The 19140-nt window shown below is 39.8% G+C and overlaps 1 protein-coding gene across 1 annotated transcript in view; it reads right to left on the reverse strand.

The window, feature by feature from the left end:
• Positions 1-18751, reverse strand: part of LOC103190442 (pituitary tumor-transforming gene 1 protein-interacting protein) — a 29488-nt gene extending 10737 nt beyond the window's left edge. Inside the window, exons 1-5 of the mRNA XM_042332227.1 lie at positions 18574-18751; positions 14799-14857; positions 13193-13301; positions 7901-8006; positions 6849-6914 (exon numbers count right to left, since the gene is read on the reverse strand). Of these exons, the coding sequence (XP_042188161.1) occupies positions 6849-6914; positions 7901-8006; positions 13193-13301; positions 14799-14857; positions 18574-18652 (419 nt within the window). The 5' untranslated portion in view covers positions 18653-18751. The remainder of the gene's footprint in view (positions 1-6848; positions 6915-7900; positions 8007-13192; positions 13302-14798; positions 14858-18573) is intronic.
• Positions 18752-19140: the final 389 nt, after the last annotated feature.

Genomic DNA, 19140 nt, shown 5'->3' on the forward strand with positions numbered 1-19140 from the left:
ATTTGTTAGTATCTAAAATTATTGCGATTATTGAGTATCTGAAACATCTGACATACATGATGAAATTACTGTAGAAACTACGCTTCATATATATCTGCTACGCCAGTCTACCAAAATTCCTTAAATCTGACAACTTTACAATCATTGTAAATAATGGCATTGCCCTGAAGTGAAATTCCTTTGAATCAGAACAAATTTGGTCTCAACTGGCATTAAAACATTCTGAGGCATTAGTGTGATGACTGCATTACTTCATTCTGCCTGGAGACCAGAACACAAAACTAATTCTGCAGAGATCAATTCCAGCAACTAGTCTCATTCTTCATCAACAACTTGCGTTTAAAGAAATTTATATACTTTGAGAATCTACCCTGCGTGAAGTGCTTGATGTTGAACCAGAGAGAGCGGAGGTGACCGTAGGCATGATTGAAGAGGAAAGTCTTCAGGTGTAATCTAAATAGTTCTGCACAATCATAAAACTTAAAGCTAGTAATCCAAGACTACCCCTGGCAAATTCCTCTATTGTCAGGCGAAACTTGAGTCATTCCTTCCCACAAGCAAAACTTTTTTTGAATATTTTAAACTCCAGCGCCTTGGGAAGTCCTCCCGACATGAAAGGCGCTCTATAAATGAAATCTTGTTGTTGTTGTTGTTGTTGTTGCATGATAGGCGTGCAAATCCAACTATCAGCATAGACAGTAGTACAAAGAACTCATAAAGTGTTATACGAAAATAAATCATAAACACGAAATAAAGTCTTTGGAAACAAAGGATTTAAGTTATTAGCTGATGAGATAGATGTGGCTGTGGGGCTGATAGATCAATGGTCGCTATGCAAAATTGTTAAAACTTTTCAACCAGCAGTGTAATTATGGAAAATTAGAATTCAGCCTCGGCTTCACATTACTTTTAACAGGATTTAATATCATTCAGAACACCACAGCCCGCATTACCTCCCACACAAGGCTTCACAAGCCCATCATCCCCATCCTTGCCAAGCCTCTTATCTTCCAGGGGATTGACTTTAAGATCCTCGTTCCTACCTTCAAATATCTCTACAGCTTTTCCCCCATCCAATTTCTGTGAGCTCTTGCAGTTCTACCTGTTGGATTCCCTCTACACCACTAACCCTGACCTGTTTCATGTCCCATGTCCCATTATTAGGGACAGGGGACATGAAGGTAAGTTGTCAGTCACTTTACTCCCATTCTCTGCAACTTTCTTCCTGAAACCCTCTGCAGCTCCCCCTCTGTCTTCCACTTATCCACTCATTGCATATTGGCTATTTTCGGGCTTGTTTCCCAGTATTATTTTATTCTTCTTACTTTTATAAATAGCGATGTTATTGATGATGTACTGAGAGGAAATGAGACAAACGCTGCCTTTGTGTACAGCTAAATCAGCTGCTTAGAACAAAGTCTCAGGATAAACTGTGTGATTTTCCAACAGAAATATAGCAGCAGCAGGATTATAATATTAATTAATTCTATATGAAATACAAGTTTATTTGCAAGCCATCATTTTTTTATTGTGCTCATTAACATGGGTCCCATCTGCCTTGTAATTCAGGCATTAAAGGACCTAACCCCTGCCAGTATTTCAAAGAAACAGTTCTTCCTTTTGGCTATTCTTGTTTATATTGCATCCACATCCAAATTAATTGGCTACTTGTATCTCATTGCTGTTATGGGGAACCTGGCTCGTTTGCCCACCTAGCAGTATTAATCTTATTTTGTAAAGTGCTTTGAGAGGTTTCTTTTATGTGAATACAATACACTGTAAAGGCTGTTGAACAACAGAAGGCAACATGAGCTGAACAAAATTCCCTTTTTTCTCACATTTATGTCATTTGGCAACTGCAACCCCTACAAACGGGATAGATTTTTGGCATAATTACAATCAATGAGTGGCATCAAGAATAACTGTATGCAACTTTTTGGTACAAATATGCTGACCATCACTTGCCCTGTGATTCACTATCCACAACTCTCTTCACTGATCAACATGGCTGAGAGCTGATGGATACGTTTGAATTAATAGTAATTCAGCTGTGTGCCTGGGAATTGAGCAAAAAATTTACTCCATATGCCCATGTTTGCCTAGCAGTAAGTAGTCAATTGGCAGTTGTTAGTCGATTGGTGGATCGCTTTTCCGAGGATAATAATCCCTCAAACAAAAATTTGGTCACTCAATCCACGACTGATTGTGGGACACTGCTGTGCGCAATTGGCTGCTGCATTTCTCCCACAATTAGTCAATTCACTTTACAGTATATTCTGTGAAGCGCTTTGAGACGTCTAGAAGACATGAGAAATGCTATATCAAAAGCAAGGATTATTATTATTACTAAAACCATAGATAGTTACTTAGATGTCCTCAATCACTGCACTACATTCAAACAAACCCATTAATGGAGCATCCTGTTAAAATGCATACTTCAGGCAAAAAAAAACTCTTGACATTTTTAAATCTAGGTCAAATTTAGATTATTCTAATTTATAACTATTGTGTAAATTGATTTCAAAATGGTTTGAAAGATCATTTTAAAACCAGAAGAAACGAGGCTTATATAATATACAAAAATTGAGCAATCAATGCCCTAAATCTTGTGTATGTATAATTCTTGATATTAATGTTATGGATGTTCTTCAATTGTTTCTAAATGCAATTTCTGAAACACCTTTCACCAGCCTCCCTTAGCTCTCCCCTCTGTAAGCTCCAGCTCATCCTGATGGTGCTCTTCTGTATTAGGGTACACATGCCCAACCTTACCAGGCTTTACGGTCTCTCGTTTCCTAGTAGAAGAATTACAAAATCCTTATGTTGATCTTCAAATCCGTCAATGGCCCTTGCCATCTCCTCCAAACCATTCTTCCACTCACTCTATGCTCCTCAAACTACACATCCAATTCCACCTCCAACTCATTCATGGCCAAGCTATGACCACTATGCCACACTGACTGAGACTCCCTCCCAAAAATTTCTGATTCACATCTGAAAAATTCTTCAAAACAACAACTTTTTTTAAAATCATGATTTCAGCTACCTTCCCCCCTTCCTCCATCTTGCTTAGTGTCTCACACCATCCACATAAAATGTTTTGACAGGTGCTATACGTAAGAGCAAGTTAAGTACCGTGCAGTAAAGCAGGAAGTCACATTGATGTAATCAACCAGAAGTCAGCATTTTAGTATGAAAAGCTGCCCAGCTCACAGGAAATAAGCAGATTAGCTGTGCATGTGAGCGAGGAATAGGGTTCACAATGCAACTATGCAAATTTATAAGCAAATTTACACAAACGTGGCTGCTATATGTTTCCATGCGGGTAGCACAACTAGTTTGTCTAAAACTTTGTTTTAAAAAAATCCTTGAACAAAAACATAGTGCCTCCAAATTTCAGTTCCTATTTAGCTCAAGAAAGGAGGAAGAAAGTCTTAACAGAACTAGAAATCCAAACAATAATTTCAGATACTTCCTCCCTACCTTGTCCAATCAGGTGTTGGTAAATTAAGTGAAAATCATGAATTGAATCAGTACAAACCCTTTTGTAAGAACATATTTAAGTCACCAACTAATATAAGCAAAGGATTCATTAACATCTAATGAATATAATAATGTTTGCATTTGATTTAGCACCTTATCAAGCCTTCAAGATGTCTCAAAGCGCTTCACAGAATATACTGTAAGGTTTAGTGACAGTATTTTGTGGGCGAAATATGGCAGCCAATTGAACACCACAGTGTCCCACAAACAGTTATGGATTGAGTGACCAAATTATTATTATATTTTAATTTAATTTTGAAGGGATTATTACCCCGGAAAGCGATTCACCAATCAACTATTTTTAATACAAAAGGATAGAGTATTGGTGACAAAAATGACTATGAATTCCTTAAACACTGTAACCAATGACACTCTATAATCAATATGAGGCACATTGCAGCAAGGGAAACAAAAGCAAGAACTTAGTGCCTTATTATATTGAGGCATCAAAAGGACTTCACAGTAATTGCTGGCATGCATAGCAACCATTTCCATAAGCATACAAAGGTTTGTCTTTCTCTTCCCCTCTCCAAAGATGGAAAGTCTATTTGAAGTGGTGAGAAAGCAACACAAGCTGTTCAAGAACACATAAACTAACTACTTAAGATGGTAAAATACTTAACAATTGCTCCTTGAAACATGTGGCCTTTTTCCACTTCAAATGTTTTTCCCCTTCACCCAAGTTAAGCACTCTTTTATTTGATATAATCACAGAACACATAACACCAACTTGTACCACCATAAAATGAAGGAGTATCTTTTTATTCATGAAAATTCAAATGTAAACATTCCAATACCACTACTAGCGACACATGGACTAAACAGCTATCCATCTGACTTCTCCCTTGTTGCTTAAATTCCCTCTATTGTTCAATACTTTTAATATTAGCAATGGATGTAGATTAACAAGATGATCGCTTGGGATCCATGTATGATTGGTGAATCCTGATTGCTCTTTGATGCAGTTTTCAAACTACATAAATCTGTGTGGAGATTTATTTTCCAAAATACTTTTATTAAATGATCACTTTTATTTACTGGTCTTGGGGGTATATCGACAACAATGCCAAAAAAAAATATTTTAAACCTGTTAATATAGCAAAGTAAGTAATTTTTAGGTCCATCGGTTTTCATTAAGAAAATTAGACACTAAATTATACCAGGAGAAAAAACAAATGGTAAAATAAATACTGCACCTGGTTTATCATTGCCAATCTTTGTATTAGGTAGACCACAGGCTACAACCAAACCTAGTCAAATGTGAACTCTTCACTTCTTCCCATTATTCAACACTCACTCAAAATAGCCACATACATTCAAAAAATACTTTTTTAATGTGCACAATTAACACACATTTCTCCAGGTTGAGTTAATGTTCATGTTAAACCATTTTTATACAATCTTGGACTTTCTCTGCCTCCTTCCCATTTTGAACAACCAAAAGGTATTATTTTCAAATAGATTATTTTTAATAGTTTATATAGGAAGCAGTTGGGATATTGATGACATGACAATTTAAGTGATAGTGATGAGTTAAGCCGCGGTCAAGTAATTCAGAATTTACGGTATTTATTTCTATAACTTCTCATATTTATCTGTATCTGGTTGACTCTAGTTGGATTACTTTATCACCAGCCAATTGAAATCCCCTCTGAATAATTATCACATGACATTTTCTATAGCATCTCTCTACCCTACCCACTCACCTTGGGGGATGAGAAGGAAAAGAGTGTCAACAGTTAACAATTACTATTTTGATGCCCTGAGGGTTTTTTTTAATCTAGATTGCTTCTATCATCTGGATTCCATTCTTTCTCTCAATCACAGTGCTTTTCTGTCTTACCGTAAACTATGCAAAACATATTATGCCATATTAGTTCCATCTCATAGCCATCTTCCATTCTCAGCCATGTTTCTGTCATGTTCGATTTTCACTGACTGCACAAGCCTAGAGTATCTTCCTGATACTTCTCACAGTAGCATAAAGCATCAGAATAACCTTTAATGCATTCCTTCATATCCAGGATACTTTGTACTTCACACGGTAAAGGGATGAAAAATAATACAAATTTACATTTTTATAACGCTTTTCACATCGGGAGATCATCCCAAGGTGCTGAAAGAACATCTCAAGACACAAAATCTCTCTCTCGCAGTTTATTCTTCTCTAACAAAGCATTCTCCCCCTCGTCCACTTTCCCTTTATATGTAGTTTAAAGGAATCTTAATTGCTGTATTCTTGAATTGTATAATTCTAGCTCCTATCCAGACACATGCATTCCATTCATTTGAATAAATTCTATCATCTGAATATTCCCCAGTTAACTCTGAATTTCATTCCAGCCTTCGAACAGAGTGATCGCCAGTCAGCACTTCCTTATTGTGATCGATCACATGAATAATCATGTCGCCTCTGAGCATTCAGAAAGAAACCTGGTGGGCTTACACTAAATAACAACAGACTTCCGGGTCATCAGGTGCCACTAATGTCACTTCTGTCTCTCTAACGGACTGAACAGTGTGTATTTTTGGTGTTAAGTTCAACCCTTTGCTCTCTTTTCTCCCCCACATCTGTTCCAAGATCAAGACCACTTATTAGAACGTTTGTCATATCACCCATCTCTGTGAGCCTTGCCAGCCTCCCCAGCTCTACCATCCACAAGCTTCCGCTCATCCAAAACGCAATCACCCACATGCTTACTACTATGAAGCTTCCCTTGCCCATCACCCCCATCCTTGACAGACTCCCCATCTCCCAGCAAATTGACTTCAAGATATTCACTCTCACCTACAATCCCCTCAACGCCCTCGCAACTCCCTATCCCTGTGATCTTGACTCAAAAACACCAATGTAGCAAAATACTGAATTGAAGGTTCGCCTCAATTATAAACTCGTGTGATATTATATACTAATATCAAATATTAAATAATAAGATGGATTTTCCCCATCTTAACTCATCATTCTTCACTTCTATATCCTCCACCTTCCTCTAGAAAGGTTTTACAAAGGTAATCATCTCTTCAAAACTCACCTCCCATTTAACTCATTGTTAAGTTCTCTATTACAATGGTTTACTTAGCTCATTCCTGCCCATTCATCACCTCCATCATTTTGCTCCCTGATTGCATCTCATCATTGACAGTGCTTATCTAAAGTTGAATGGTCTTAGTTCTGCAATAGATACCTGGGGAATGGAATTATTCTAGAAAGAAATTAAAAGCTGTATATTTCATGACAGTCCATTTCCTGGCTAGAAATAATTCATATAATTTCTCACAAGATGGTGTGTTAGACGCTCACTTACCGTTCCTCGTTGCGACGCTTTCTATCCTCTTGCTGCTTGGCCCATCGCTCTTCATCCTGGTTAGAACTATGAACGGTAAAGCAGAGAACATTTTCTCAGTTCCCAGTTGTGTTTCTCATTATTTATCAGGCAATAAGTTATTTGTGCACTTGATTTATCCTCTCCAATCTTAATATCCTTATAGTGGTTTATTAAGCAGATTGAAGAGATTCTGATGCAAGGTCAGCCTCAAACTGTTAACTTCTCTCTGGATTTCAGATTTACAATGTTTGATGATTTTAAAATAATCTATTCAAATTTTACTGCATTTACAGGATGAAGCATTTTCAATTCTATTTATTGCACAAACGATCATCCTATCAACTCAGTAAGTGCACTTAAGTATCAGCTCTATCATCTCAGCTATATACATTTAAATTTTCATACAGTTCCAAGAACAAAACTGACAGGATCAAGCCCCACCTCCCCCCAAAAAAGTTTGAAATTTGCTCAAATAGTTGCCTATCTAAATGATGCCAATAATACACATAATCTTTAGATTTGTGACAAATGCTTCAAACAGAACAAAATTGGATCAGTCTGCTTTTGGCAAGTCTGATACAATCAGTTAATAATTTACAAAAATAACCACAGCACTTTAATTGACCATTTAGCAGGCTTATAAACTCCATTTAATTTTACAACAGGAGGCCTGCGGCATAAAACCGGTGCATAGAGGAGAGAAAGGTGTTGCACGATGTGGATATAATCCGATTATGAAAAATAGGTCATCATCAGTTTCACATACTATGGTCTAACTGCAGCAAATTAGCAAAGTCTGGTTCATAGATCTTATGTCAACCAATGGCTCGCTGAAAGCTGTTTGGCCTGAGAAATCTATTTCATTGATTAAATATTTAGTTAAATCTCTTCAATATGCTACATTCACTGGGAGAAAGGGAGGAGAAGAATATTCTCCAGAAATGTTGCTTATCATAAATAAGACGGGCACATTTTTTTTGATTCAGACCGCATCACAGCAAATGGCCAGAATGGTTCCAAAAGACAATTACCCGCGGAATTTCTTCTTGCAGCAACAGTAGCAGCAGCAACATATCAAGGGCAGCAGTATGAGTCCTCCAACTACAGACATGGCAATAATCAAGGATTCAAAGTTCACTGTGTGGGAAGAGAGATGAACAGAATTAATTTAAAGATGAATGTAATCCAGTAAAATCATTAAAATAGTTTTCCGATCACATTTCTTCAGAGCACTTATGTTTAGTACTTTTAAGAACACCTAAAGACGAGATAAAATTCGCCATTTACTGGATGGCTCTTTGTGGGACACTTGAGGGTGTCCGCAACCTGATCCTTAGCCCCCATCGCCTCACACAAAATTACTATTATTAATAATATTCATTATTGTAGCTGCACTCGGGCGAACAGTTATAGAAGGTTGGGTGGAGTGAAAAGACAAAGAGGAGGATATTTCAGTATCTGCCATTTTAGTTTAAGTAAATCGAACCAAGATGAAAGATTTTGAGAAATGTTCCTTTTTCCCTTAAAAAGTATTCCTCCAATCAAATGGAATTTTAAAAATAGATTTTGTTTCAATAAATGGCAACTTTTTCTTTTAAACATGCCACTCTCTCTCCGTCTTCTCCGTGTCAAACACCATTCAGAACTCAGGCAGCACGCAGTCAATCATTCACAATTCAGCCAGCAGGCAGTCAATCATTCAAAACTAAGGCGATGCCCAGTCAATCATTCACAACCGAGGCAGCACGCAGTCAGTTTGCTCTGAAGCCTCGGCCAATATTGCTCCAAACCAGCTGCTAGCAAGTATACGAGGGATCAGGGGCAGTATCCTGCTCAATTCCTGCTGGGAAACATCTGGCCTCTGTTTGGCACTTCACGACAATGAAAGGCCCAGATAGTTAAATTAAACAAAAAAAAATCACTTTTGCATACAAATTCAAATGCTGCAAGCCTTTCAGCAAACTACCCTATCCTCTGGAGATAGAAATGGTGAAGGTGTTTCAGTATTCCCAACACCTGAGAGATGTGCAATCTAACTTCCGAAATTATTATAATGAAAATGCTCAAAACTTCAATTTAGAGTAGAAGAAAATGCCATTAAAGCTCGATATTTTTAGTAATTGGTCAAAAGGCTTGTTAAGCATGGTAACTCCAGAAATTCAATGCTACTATTAATGGTGCAAAAGCAGTTTTATTTTTTAAAAATTCTATATCTCAAGTCAAGACATGAGTGCATACTAAAAGCTGGTTATCTCTCTTTACAAGCTCCTCAATAAAATATATTCAATCATCCAACAGATTCTCTCATTGTTATTCACATTTTAAGAATACCCTTCACTGTTATTGTCTCACTTAGTTACTTATTTTGGTCTCTGACGCATGGTGTTATTTGGCTTATTCGATAATTACAAAAGCATTTCTGGTATACTAAACCACAATTTATGTCTGTGGAAAGGATTCACATTGAATGGTTTCATTTCCTTATTCTGCTTCAGCAACTCTACTCTGTGTTCTATTAGATTACTCGATGTAAACATTATTACCCAGGACAAAAGTGTACACAGGGCAAATAGGGCAATATGAGGAAGGGGAAATCAAGGTGAGCAAAGCACAGCATCAAATAAAACAAAGAGAAAAAGGGATTAAAAAAAAGACTCAAAAGAGGAAAATGTGTGAAAAAGATAAAGGGAGGACGAAGAAAGGAAATAGCGTAGAAAAAAACAGAATATGTATTTATATATCATTACCCAGATTATCAAAAAGGAAAGTGGATAATTTTTGGCACTGATAACTGCAGAGGTGCCAGACTTCATTGCCCTAGCAGAGACCTGGCTGCACCTGAGGCAACACAGTGAACTATCTGGATTTAGAAACTTCGGTGGGGGGGAGAAGACGCTTTACTTCTAAGAGATTCTACAGAAATTATAGAAGGGAGGGATATTGTAGAGGAGAATGTGAAATCAGACTCGCTGGATGGAAATTAGGAACAGTAAAGAAGCAATAACTTGGATGGGTGTCATTATAGGAGCAACGTTTTTTTAAAAAAACAGAAGGGCTAGGAGACATTACAAAAAAAGCCTGGCTGGGAATATTAAAAATAATACTATATACTTTTATAAGTACATTAATGGTATGAGGATAGTCAAGGAAAAGCAAAGCCACAACAAGATAAGGAAGATAATGTGGTACTTGAGCATTAACTATTAGCAGGGATGTTTAATAAATATTCAGTGTTTACACAAAACCAGGGTATTAGCAATGTAGAAATTTGAAAAGGAATAAAGTGAAAAAGATAGGTAAAAAGGAGAAAAAGGTTAAAGTAAATTTCCAGGTCTCAATGGGATGTGTCCAAGAATAACTGAGAGAACTCAATAACAAGACCAAAAAGCATTTATATAGGGTCCTTCACGTGGGTTAGCGTTCTGGAGTGCTTGACAATGGGGGAGAGGGAGGCAGGAGGTGACCGTAAACGCAATCAAAAACGAAGGTCTTTAGGCAGGATTTGAAAGTGGGGAGGGAGCAAGGCGGAGAATTGAGGGAAAGAGTTGAAATAAGACAAACCCTGACCATCATTTCCCAGACGTCTGTAGATACAGGGATTACCCAAAGGACGGGAAAGTGGTAAACATTACTCCATTGTTTAGGAAAGGGAAGAAAAGCCAGAGAACTATAGGCCAGTGAGTCTCATGTTCGTTTTAGGGAAGCTGCTTGTGGTCATGATAAGGGATGTTGTTGTGGAACATTCAGAAAAGATGGAATTAATATTAATATTAAAACCAGCATAGTATTGTAAAGGGAAGATCACATCTAATTTGATTTAATGATTTGAAAAGACAACCTAAAATATGGATAAAGGAAATGCTTTTATGCATGAATGCACAGTAAATACAGAAGTGCTGACCGACAATTGCTCCATTATTATAATAGTGGTGGGGATTTTATGGACCCTCATCCACCATGCTATAATGAGTTTCAACTGCATATCAATCATCTGGATCCAGGAGTTGAGGGAATCATATCCAAATTTGCAATAAATATTAAAATTAAACAGAGACGAAGAGTGCAGAAAGATATAGGACGATACTGACAGATTAGTGGAGTGGGCAAATTGATGGAAAATAGAGTTCAATGTAGAAACATGTGAAATAATGCATTTTGGCAGAAGGAATGGGGAGCAGAATTTTACTCTGGGTGGGTAGAACTCTCAGTGGAGTAGAATAACAATGGGATCCATTAAAAGTGGGATAGCAGGTAAAGAAGGATGTTAAGAAGGCAAACAGGATTCTGAGTTTTACACACAGATCCAGTGAATACAAAATAAAGTGATGATTATTCAATTCTAGACATCAGTTAAGTGACAGCTAAAATAGTGTACTTTTGTGCGCCATATTACAGAAATTATATTAGGGCTGTAGAGACGGTGCAGTGTGGGCTCATGAGGATGACACTGGTGATGAAAGGATATGGTAAGAGGATTGGATAGAGAGTTTAGAACTCTTCCTGTTGAACTAGAGAAGTTGAGGTGTTGAGAGGTGTTAAGGATAATAATCCCTTAAAACAAATAATTTGGTGACTCAATCCACAGATGTTTGTGGGACACCGCTGTGTGCAATGGATGCTGCGTTTAGCCCATAAAATATAGTCAATTCACTTTACAGTATATTCTGCGAAGTACTTGGAGACATCTCAAAGATGTAATAAGGCACTATAACAAATGCAAGTATTATTATTATAAAAACAGCAAACCAAGTCTAATGAGGCAATCCTGATGGAAGGTTAAGCTTTGTGTGGTGCAGTGATGCCACCTGGTGCATTTGACAGAACTTGCAGGAAACAAATGTATCCATGTTGTACTATTGAATTAGTTGAATCATTATTAGGTAATGTAGTTTATTTAACAGCCGTTGGGTTAAATAAGAGCAAGACAACTTTTTCCATCCTCCGGTGCCTTGTTTATGTCATTAGGTTGCATTTCTTATTCTAGTCTAAGATTGAACTTAGTCTCACTATGTGATTGTCATATGTCCAAGAATAACTGTAATATGACAATCACTACAGAAAGCACATTTTTAAAAAAAAATAATTCCAAATGAAACATTTCAATACGTTTCATTCAGCATAAACATAAATTTGTAAAAGCAATACACAATTTAATAACTTAAGGTTGCTTTTTGTAGAAGCCAATGGAATGATCTATGATAGGTGGTCCAGTACTTCATTCAAGATCTTGTCTCAAATTCTTGTTCTACAATGAATCATGTGTTTTGGTGAAATGTGGTATATAGTTATAATCTGAGCAGTTTTAAAGAATAAAGTCTGAGATCCAGTCACTTTACGCAACAGCTATTTTTAAAAAGGTCAAGTCTAAAACCAGATAAGATAATACGACTCAGGTAATTGGAATCTCAGCTCTTCGAAAATCACACCTATTATGACATGACCTCTTTGTGGCAATATAAAATGCCACCCAAAGGTCTCCTTCATGATCCCAAGTTCCTGGGCATGCAACAGATGGGCCCAATTGTGAAGTCCAGGAACAAGCAATTAGGTGGATTTGTGGTAAAAAGATGAAGCAGTTTCAGAAAAGGTAAGGCTCCGATGTACACTGACTTGCTGCTGAGGAGGAGTCAAGAGTCAGCTTCACAGCAGGTACATCTATTTGCCAAAAGTCCCTCATGAGGACCCAGATTAAACAACAACAATATGATCTCTGGAACCTCAATGTGCCTGGCACATCACAAGCTGCTCTACATACATCTTCCCAGAAGATGGCAAATGTCCATAGAATAGCTGATGAGGAAACTCAAAGGTTTGGGATGACAGCTGCTGGATGGCATTCACTTGAGTCCAGATTGATGAACACATGCTCAAGTATCCAAGGTTTGATATCCACATTGGTATGCAGAGAGGTAAGCAGCTGCTGCTCAAGCTCTGCACTTCCAACTGGTGGAACAACATTCAATGGGTAGGCTACATGTCCGAGCTGTGGTTAGGAAGATGGTGACAATGCTCTCGCATATTTTATGCTGAGGTGTGCCGCTTACCCAGGAAGCTCACTAGAGTTCCTGCTACCTGGTATCCACCGAATGAGGGCTCAAACCTGTTCTTTGTAAATAGCTTCAGATGTCAAATGACCAACTGATTATTCCCATCTGGGGGTGAGAGAAAAGGAGTAAGCGGTGTCTCCTCAAAGCTGAGCTGGCTCCAAGGTGACATGCTTAGCAATGGAATGTCGGAATCGAGTCAATGCTCTATTATAATAATAATAATCCTTTAGATTAAAGATTAAGAAAGAAAATGACAAGAACAAAAAATATTCTTACTCCAGCAGACTCCCCAGCGAGCTTCGCGTAAGGGACATACTGAACTTGGAGGAATTATGTTCCCAACAGGATATTTCACACAGCTCTCGTCAGAAAAACACCAGAGACACTGAAAGACAAAATATGAATAAGGTCATTAAAACTAGAAATATATGAAAAGACTCAAATTAATCACCCAACAAACTAAACTTTTTAACAAGTAAAGCCAGTGTGGGTTGGATCCATTAATCAAATCTGGATCACTTTGATAGCTACCTCAAATCACTTACAAAGAAAGAAAAATGTACTGTGTTTTCAAAGTTTTTTAAAAAAAATACAGCATGATTTGCTACAAAACCTAGGACATTGCAAGACTTGTTTCGGGTCAGCGTTTACACACTGTCAGCCAGGGGAAGCCAGCATTAGAAACATCAAAAATTAGTGACATTATTGCTGAGTTCTGATTGAAAATGGAAGTTTAAGTAACCTCAACAAAATTCCCCAATCACTGCAAACTCAGATTTGCATTAATCACACTAATTTGGCACCACTGATTGAGCAGTAAAACGTTTTAAGGTTCTTATACCAAGGTACTAAGATACTGTTGAAAGAACACATGGCACCTCCAAATTTATAAGTGAGCACAGACTGTGAGTATCAACAAGCTAATTGAATGCAGAGGTCATGAGAGCAAAACTCAATCCTGTCCTCCCTGAACATCCAATCATAAATACTGTATTTTCCAGCAGAGGATAGAAAGTGTTTTTCATATTCCTTTCCAGCTCTGGTAAGAGGGATGGGGTAATATTTCTAGTAGTCCTACTGAGCTGAGATCAGCTAATTCACTACAGATTGCAATTTGCATTAGCAACATAATAATAATAATCCTTGCATTCCATATACCATTTCTAGACATCTCAAAGACTGTAAAGTGAATTGACTGTATATTTTGTGGGCAAAACACCAGAGACAATTGACCACAGTAATGTTCCACGAGTAGTTGTGGATTGAATGAAGACATTAGTCTTCTGTGGATGCAGACATCTTGGAAATTTATAAATCCTAAAAATTTGCATATTTCCTCTGTCTTCTTTCCTAGACATCACTGGACACCATCCTATCCCTGATATACATGTAAATAAACGGCTAGACATTTTTGTACAAACTGTTTTATAGCATTCTGAGACACTATCCTGCATGAAGTACGCTATATAAATGCAAATTGTTGTTTTAATCCAACCAATGATATCACTGAGTGACCAATGTTGGCAGATCACCCCCCCGTTGCCGAGTGAAAAAATAAGTTTGAGTTAAAATACAGCAACATCAAAAGTGAACTTATATAAAGTATTTTAAAACAAAAAATGTGTAGTAAAGTACGATGTCAATTAATACCAAAAAATGTAATTTAGAATTAGAAGAAAATATTTGTGCATCATAAGATATAAAACTTCATCACAGCAAACAAATTTCAATAACTGTGAACTGTGATTAGTGTAAAGAGAAATATGGTCATTTAGGTGTACATAGCTAAGCAAATGAAAGCTTTTTCTATAAAAAGGCACTTCACAACTTGAGTCCTGAATTCTTAGTATCTCCAAAAGTCAAAATAAATGACGGTACTTACACTGACATTTTCCAAGCACCGCTCACAAGATGTATTTGTAAAATGTGAACATTCTGGATCTACAAAAAAAACTTATGTTATTCAAAATACATATTAATATTCACATTTCATTCAGGGCAGTTAGGTACAAAGAAGGATACTGCCAACTTTTCAGTTCTCTATGATATGCTTGTTTAATATCAACACAAAAACACTCCATTTTTAAATATTCCAATTACTCATTTAAACAAACTTCTTATCCAGCACATTAACACAGATGTTTTCTATTCAGATAACTTTTAAAAATGAAACTTCTCCAACTGGCCTAAAGCCACCATTGATACCAGACAGGAAGATTTGCATTTCAAAGCTCCTTTCGCATTTGTAATTAATTCTTAAGTTTTTAATTTAATGATATCTCGCAAAGACTGTTCAATGTGCCTTTTGATATGTGTTGAATTACTGGTACAGATCCTTCAATTTCCACAATTTTTTTAAAAATCTTCTTTTTAAAAGTATCAACTTGTTCAAGGTGCAGTATTCAATGTGCTTCTGATTTTTGTTGTACAAACTTCCTGTTCATCAAGGTGAAAGATATTAACAGACTACTGTTAGAAACTGTTACTATTCATCCATTATTCAGAGTCGAGAACATCGGGGCCAGATGTAGCAAGACCCTTTACAAAGCAACACTATTTCACAGAATATTACAGCACAGAAACCGGGCACACAGCCCATCAAATCTGCTTTATATTGACCTTGCAGCACTGCTGCTAAACCATCTCAAGATGTACATCATCAGAAAGGAAGCAACAAGCTAAAAAGGCTTCTACATCCCTGCTCGAATTTTTACAGTCAAGGTCAATTCTTGAGTCAGCGAAGTATTTGCAAGCCCTTATTAACAATATCTAGACACAATGAGATCTGCAAGCAGAAAATTAGACACAAATGAAAACAATTCAACATCCTTAGTTGTTTTGTGTTGTGCTGTTTCTGATAAATTCACTTTGTCACAGACATGTGGTGAAATTGACATGAACAGAAATTTTCCTCCCTTACACTGGGTAAATATTTCCTCCAACAGTAGACTCAATTGATAGCGCTATGACTTGACCTTTGGATTATACTGCCCCACCATCGTGTTTACATAGAGATGACATAATAAATTCTGTGAATATAATGAACCGTTCCTGCCCCATAACCCACTGTTTAGCTATTCAGCTAAGAGGCATCCAGCAACAAAGTATTGGCCTACCCATAGTGAAAAAGAAACTATACTTTTAAGGTCACCCTGGCAAGATACAATACTTTCAGGTACCTCGAGGCATCTTATGCCACAGAAATCTTGGGCAAGTTTCCTTACTCCACACGCCTGATAATAATCCCTCAAGAAAAAAATAATAAATTGTTCACTTCAATCCACGACTGTTTATGGAACACTGCTGTGCACAATTGGCTGCCGCATTTCACCCACAAAAAATACAGTCAATTCACTTTACAGTATATTCTGTGAAGCGCTTTGAGACGTCTAGAAGACGTGAAAAGCGCTATATCAAATGCAATGATTACTATTAAATGGTCTAAATGGCTAACCTCAATAGCCTATGCTTTAGTATATTTAGGCTTCAACCTCCATCCATCGCAGTTATTTAGATAGCCGCTGTTTGGGAAAACAATTCTTTAAGTCTATGCGCATTTCTTCACAAGTCATGCCACGTCACTTCCGTATTGGCCATTCCTAGTCACCTACCCTCTCCCTGGCTCAGTGTTAAGCTGAGCTTGTTAACATCTCCGAGACGCTATCCTGTTACTACTATGCTATATAAATTCAAGACGCCAAGGTTCCAGACTCGGTCAGTGAGGTGGAGAGTACATCGCTGGATGGTGATGCTATAAATGGCTCCTCACCTCAAGCACTAACAGCATCACTGTCCATGACCACCAGCTCCATCACCACCACCACCAACAACAACATTACATTTGTATAGCACCTTTCACGTCGGGAGGACGACCCAAGGCGTTGGACAGTGTACAGCATTTCAGAACCGAGCTGGGGTCAGGGGGGGAGAGGGGAGGGGAATGGCCGATGGCATGGTCGAAGAGGAGGGTCTTGAGGCGGGACTTGAAGGTGGCTAAGGAGAAACACCAGAAACACCAATACCAGCAGGTCCATCACCACCACCACCAGCACCACCAGAAACACCAATACCACCAGCTCCATCACCACCAACACCAGAAACACCAATACCACCAGCTCCATCACCACCAACACCAGAAACACCAATACCACCAGCTCCATCACCACCACCACCAACAGAAACACCAATACCACCACCACCAACAGAAACACCAATACCACCAGCTCTATCACCACCACCAACCCTAGAAACACCAATACCACCAGCTCCATCACCACCAACACCAATACCACCAGCTCCATCAACGCCACCACCAACAGAAACACCAATACCACCAGCTCCATCACCACCACCACCAACAGAAACACCAATACCACCAGCTCCATCATCACCAACAACACAAATACCACCAGCTCCACCACCACCACCAGAAACACCAACACCACCAGCTCCATCACCACCAACAGCACCAACACCAATACCACCAGCTCCATCACCACCAACACCAATACCACCAGCTCCATCACCACCAACACCAATACCACCAGCTCCACCAACACCAACTCCATCACCTCCATCACCACCAACTCCATCACCACCAATACTACCAGCTCCATCACCACCAACACCAGAAACACCAATACCACCAGCTCCATCACCACCAACACCAATACCACCAGCTCCACCAACACCAACTCCATCACCTCCATCACCACCAACTCCATCACCACCAATACTACCAGCTCCATCACCACCAACACCAGAAACACCAATACCACCAGCTCCATCACCACCAGCTCCATCACCACCAACACCACCAGCTCCATCACCACCAACACCAACACCACCAGCTCCATCACCACCAACACCACCAGCTCCATCACCACCAACACCATCACCACCAACACCACCAGCTCCATCACCACCAACACCATCAGCTCCATCACCACCAACACCACCAGCTCCATCACTACCAACACCACCAGCTCCATCACCACCAACACCACCAGCTCCATCACCACCAACACCACCAGCTTCATCACCACCAACACCACCAGCTTCATCACCACCAACACCATCACCACCAACACCACCAGCTCCATCACCACCAACACCACCAGTTCCATCACCACCAACACCAATACCACCAGCTCCATCACCACCAGCTCCATCACCACCAACACCAACACCACCAGCTCCATCACCACCAACACCACCAGCTCCATCACCACCAACACCAATACCACCAGCTCCATCACCACCAGCTCCATCACCACCAACACCAATGCCACCAGCTCCATCACCACCAGCTCCATCACCACCAACACCACCAGCTCTATCACCACCAACACTAATACCACCAGCTCCATCACCACCAACACCAATGCCACCAGCTCCATCACCACCAGCTCCATCACCACCAACACCACCAGCTCTATCACCACCAACACCAATACCACCAACACCAACACCACCAACACCAACACCACCAGCTCCATCACCACCAACACCACCAACACCAACACCACCAGCTCCATCACCACCAACACCAGAAACACCACCAGCGCCGGCAACACCAGCAGCTGCACGGCAGTGGCGGGGTGGGGGTTAGATGGTTCCCAGCTTCACATGTCCCCGCCCGCGGGCCGCGCTCTCACCTCTCTTGTCAGCAATGGAGCCGTTCAACACCAAACAACCCAAAACAAAGAGCCACAGACTGGGGCGGACGGCCGCCATGGCCGCTCTGTTGTCTCTCCGGTGGGGGCGGGGCTGAGCTTCGCTAACTTTCTGCCTCGGTTTCAAGAGAAAACAAACTCAACCGACACGCACCACGCCTGCGCGGGGAGCTGGGCGGGCAGTCGCCGCCCACTGCGCCTGCGCGGGGAGCTGGGCGGGCATTGCGCGGGGAGCTGGCGGGCAGTCGCCGCTCACTGCGCCTGCGCGGGGAGCTGGGCGGGCAGACGCCGCACACTGCGCCTGCGCGGGGAGCTGGGCGGGCAGACGCCGCACACTGCGCCTGCGCGGGGAGGGCCCGCGGGCCTCACGAATTGCCGGGTAACCTCCTGCCAACCGAGGCCTCGGGCGATAGCCCTGACACCGGGTACACACAGCAATAATAACAATGAGCCTTTGCATTTGATAAGGCGCCTCATCACATCTTCCAGACGTCTCAAAGCCCTTCTCAGAATACACTGGAAAGTGTAGTGACTATATTTTGTGGCCAA

This window comes from Callorhinchus milii, unplaced genomic scaffold, assembly GCF_018977255.1.
Source record: "Callorhinchus milii isolate IMCB2004 unplaced genomic scaffold, IMCB_Cmil_1.0 Scaffold2, whole genome shotgun sequence".
Lineage (NCBI taxonomy): Eukaryota > Metazoa > Chordata > Chondrichthyes > Chimaeriformes > Callorhinchidae > Callorhinchus > Callorhinchus milii.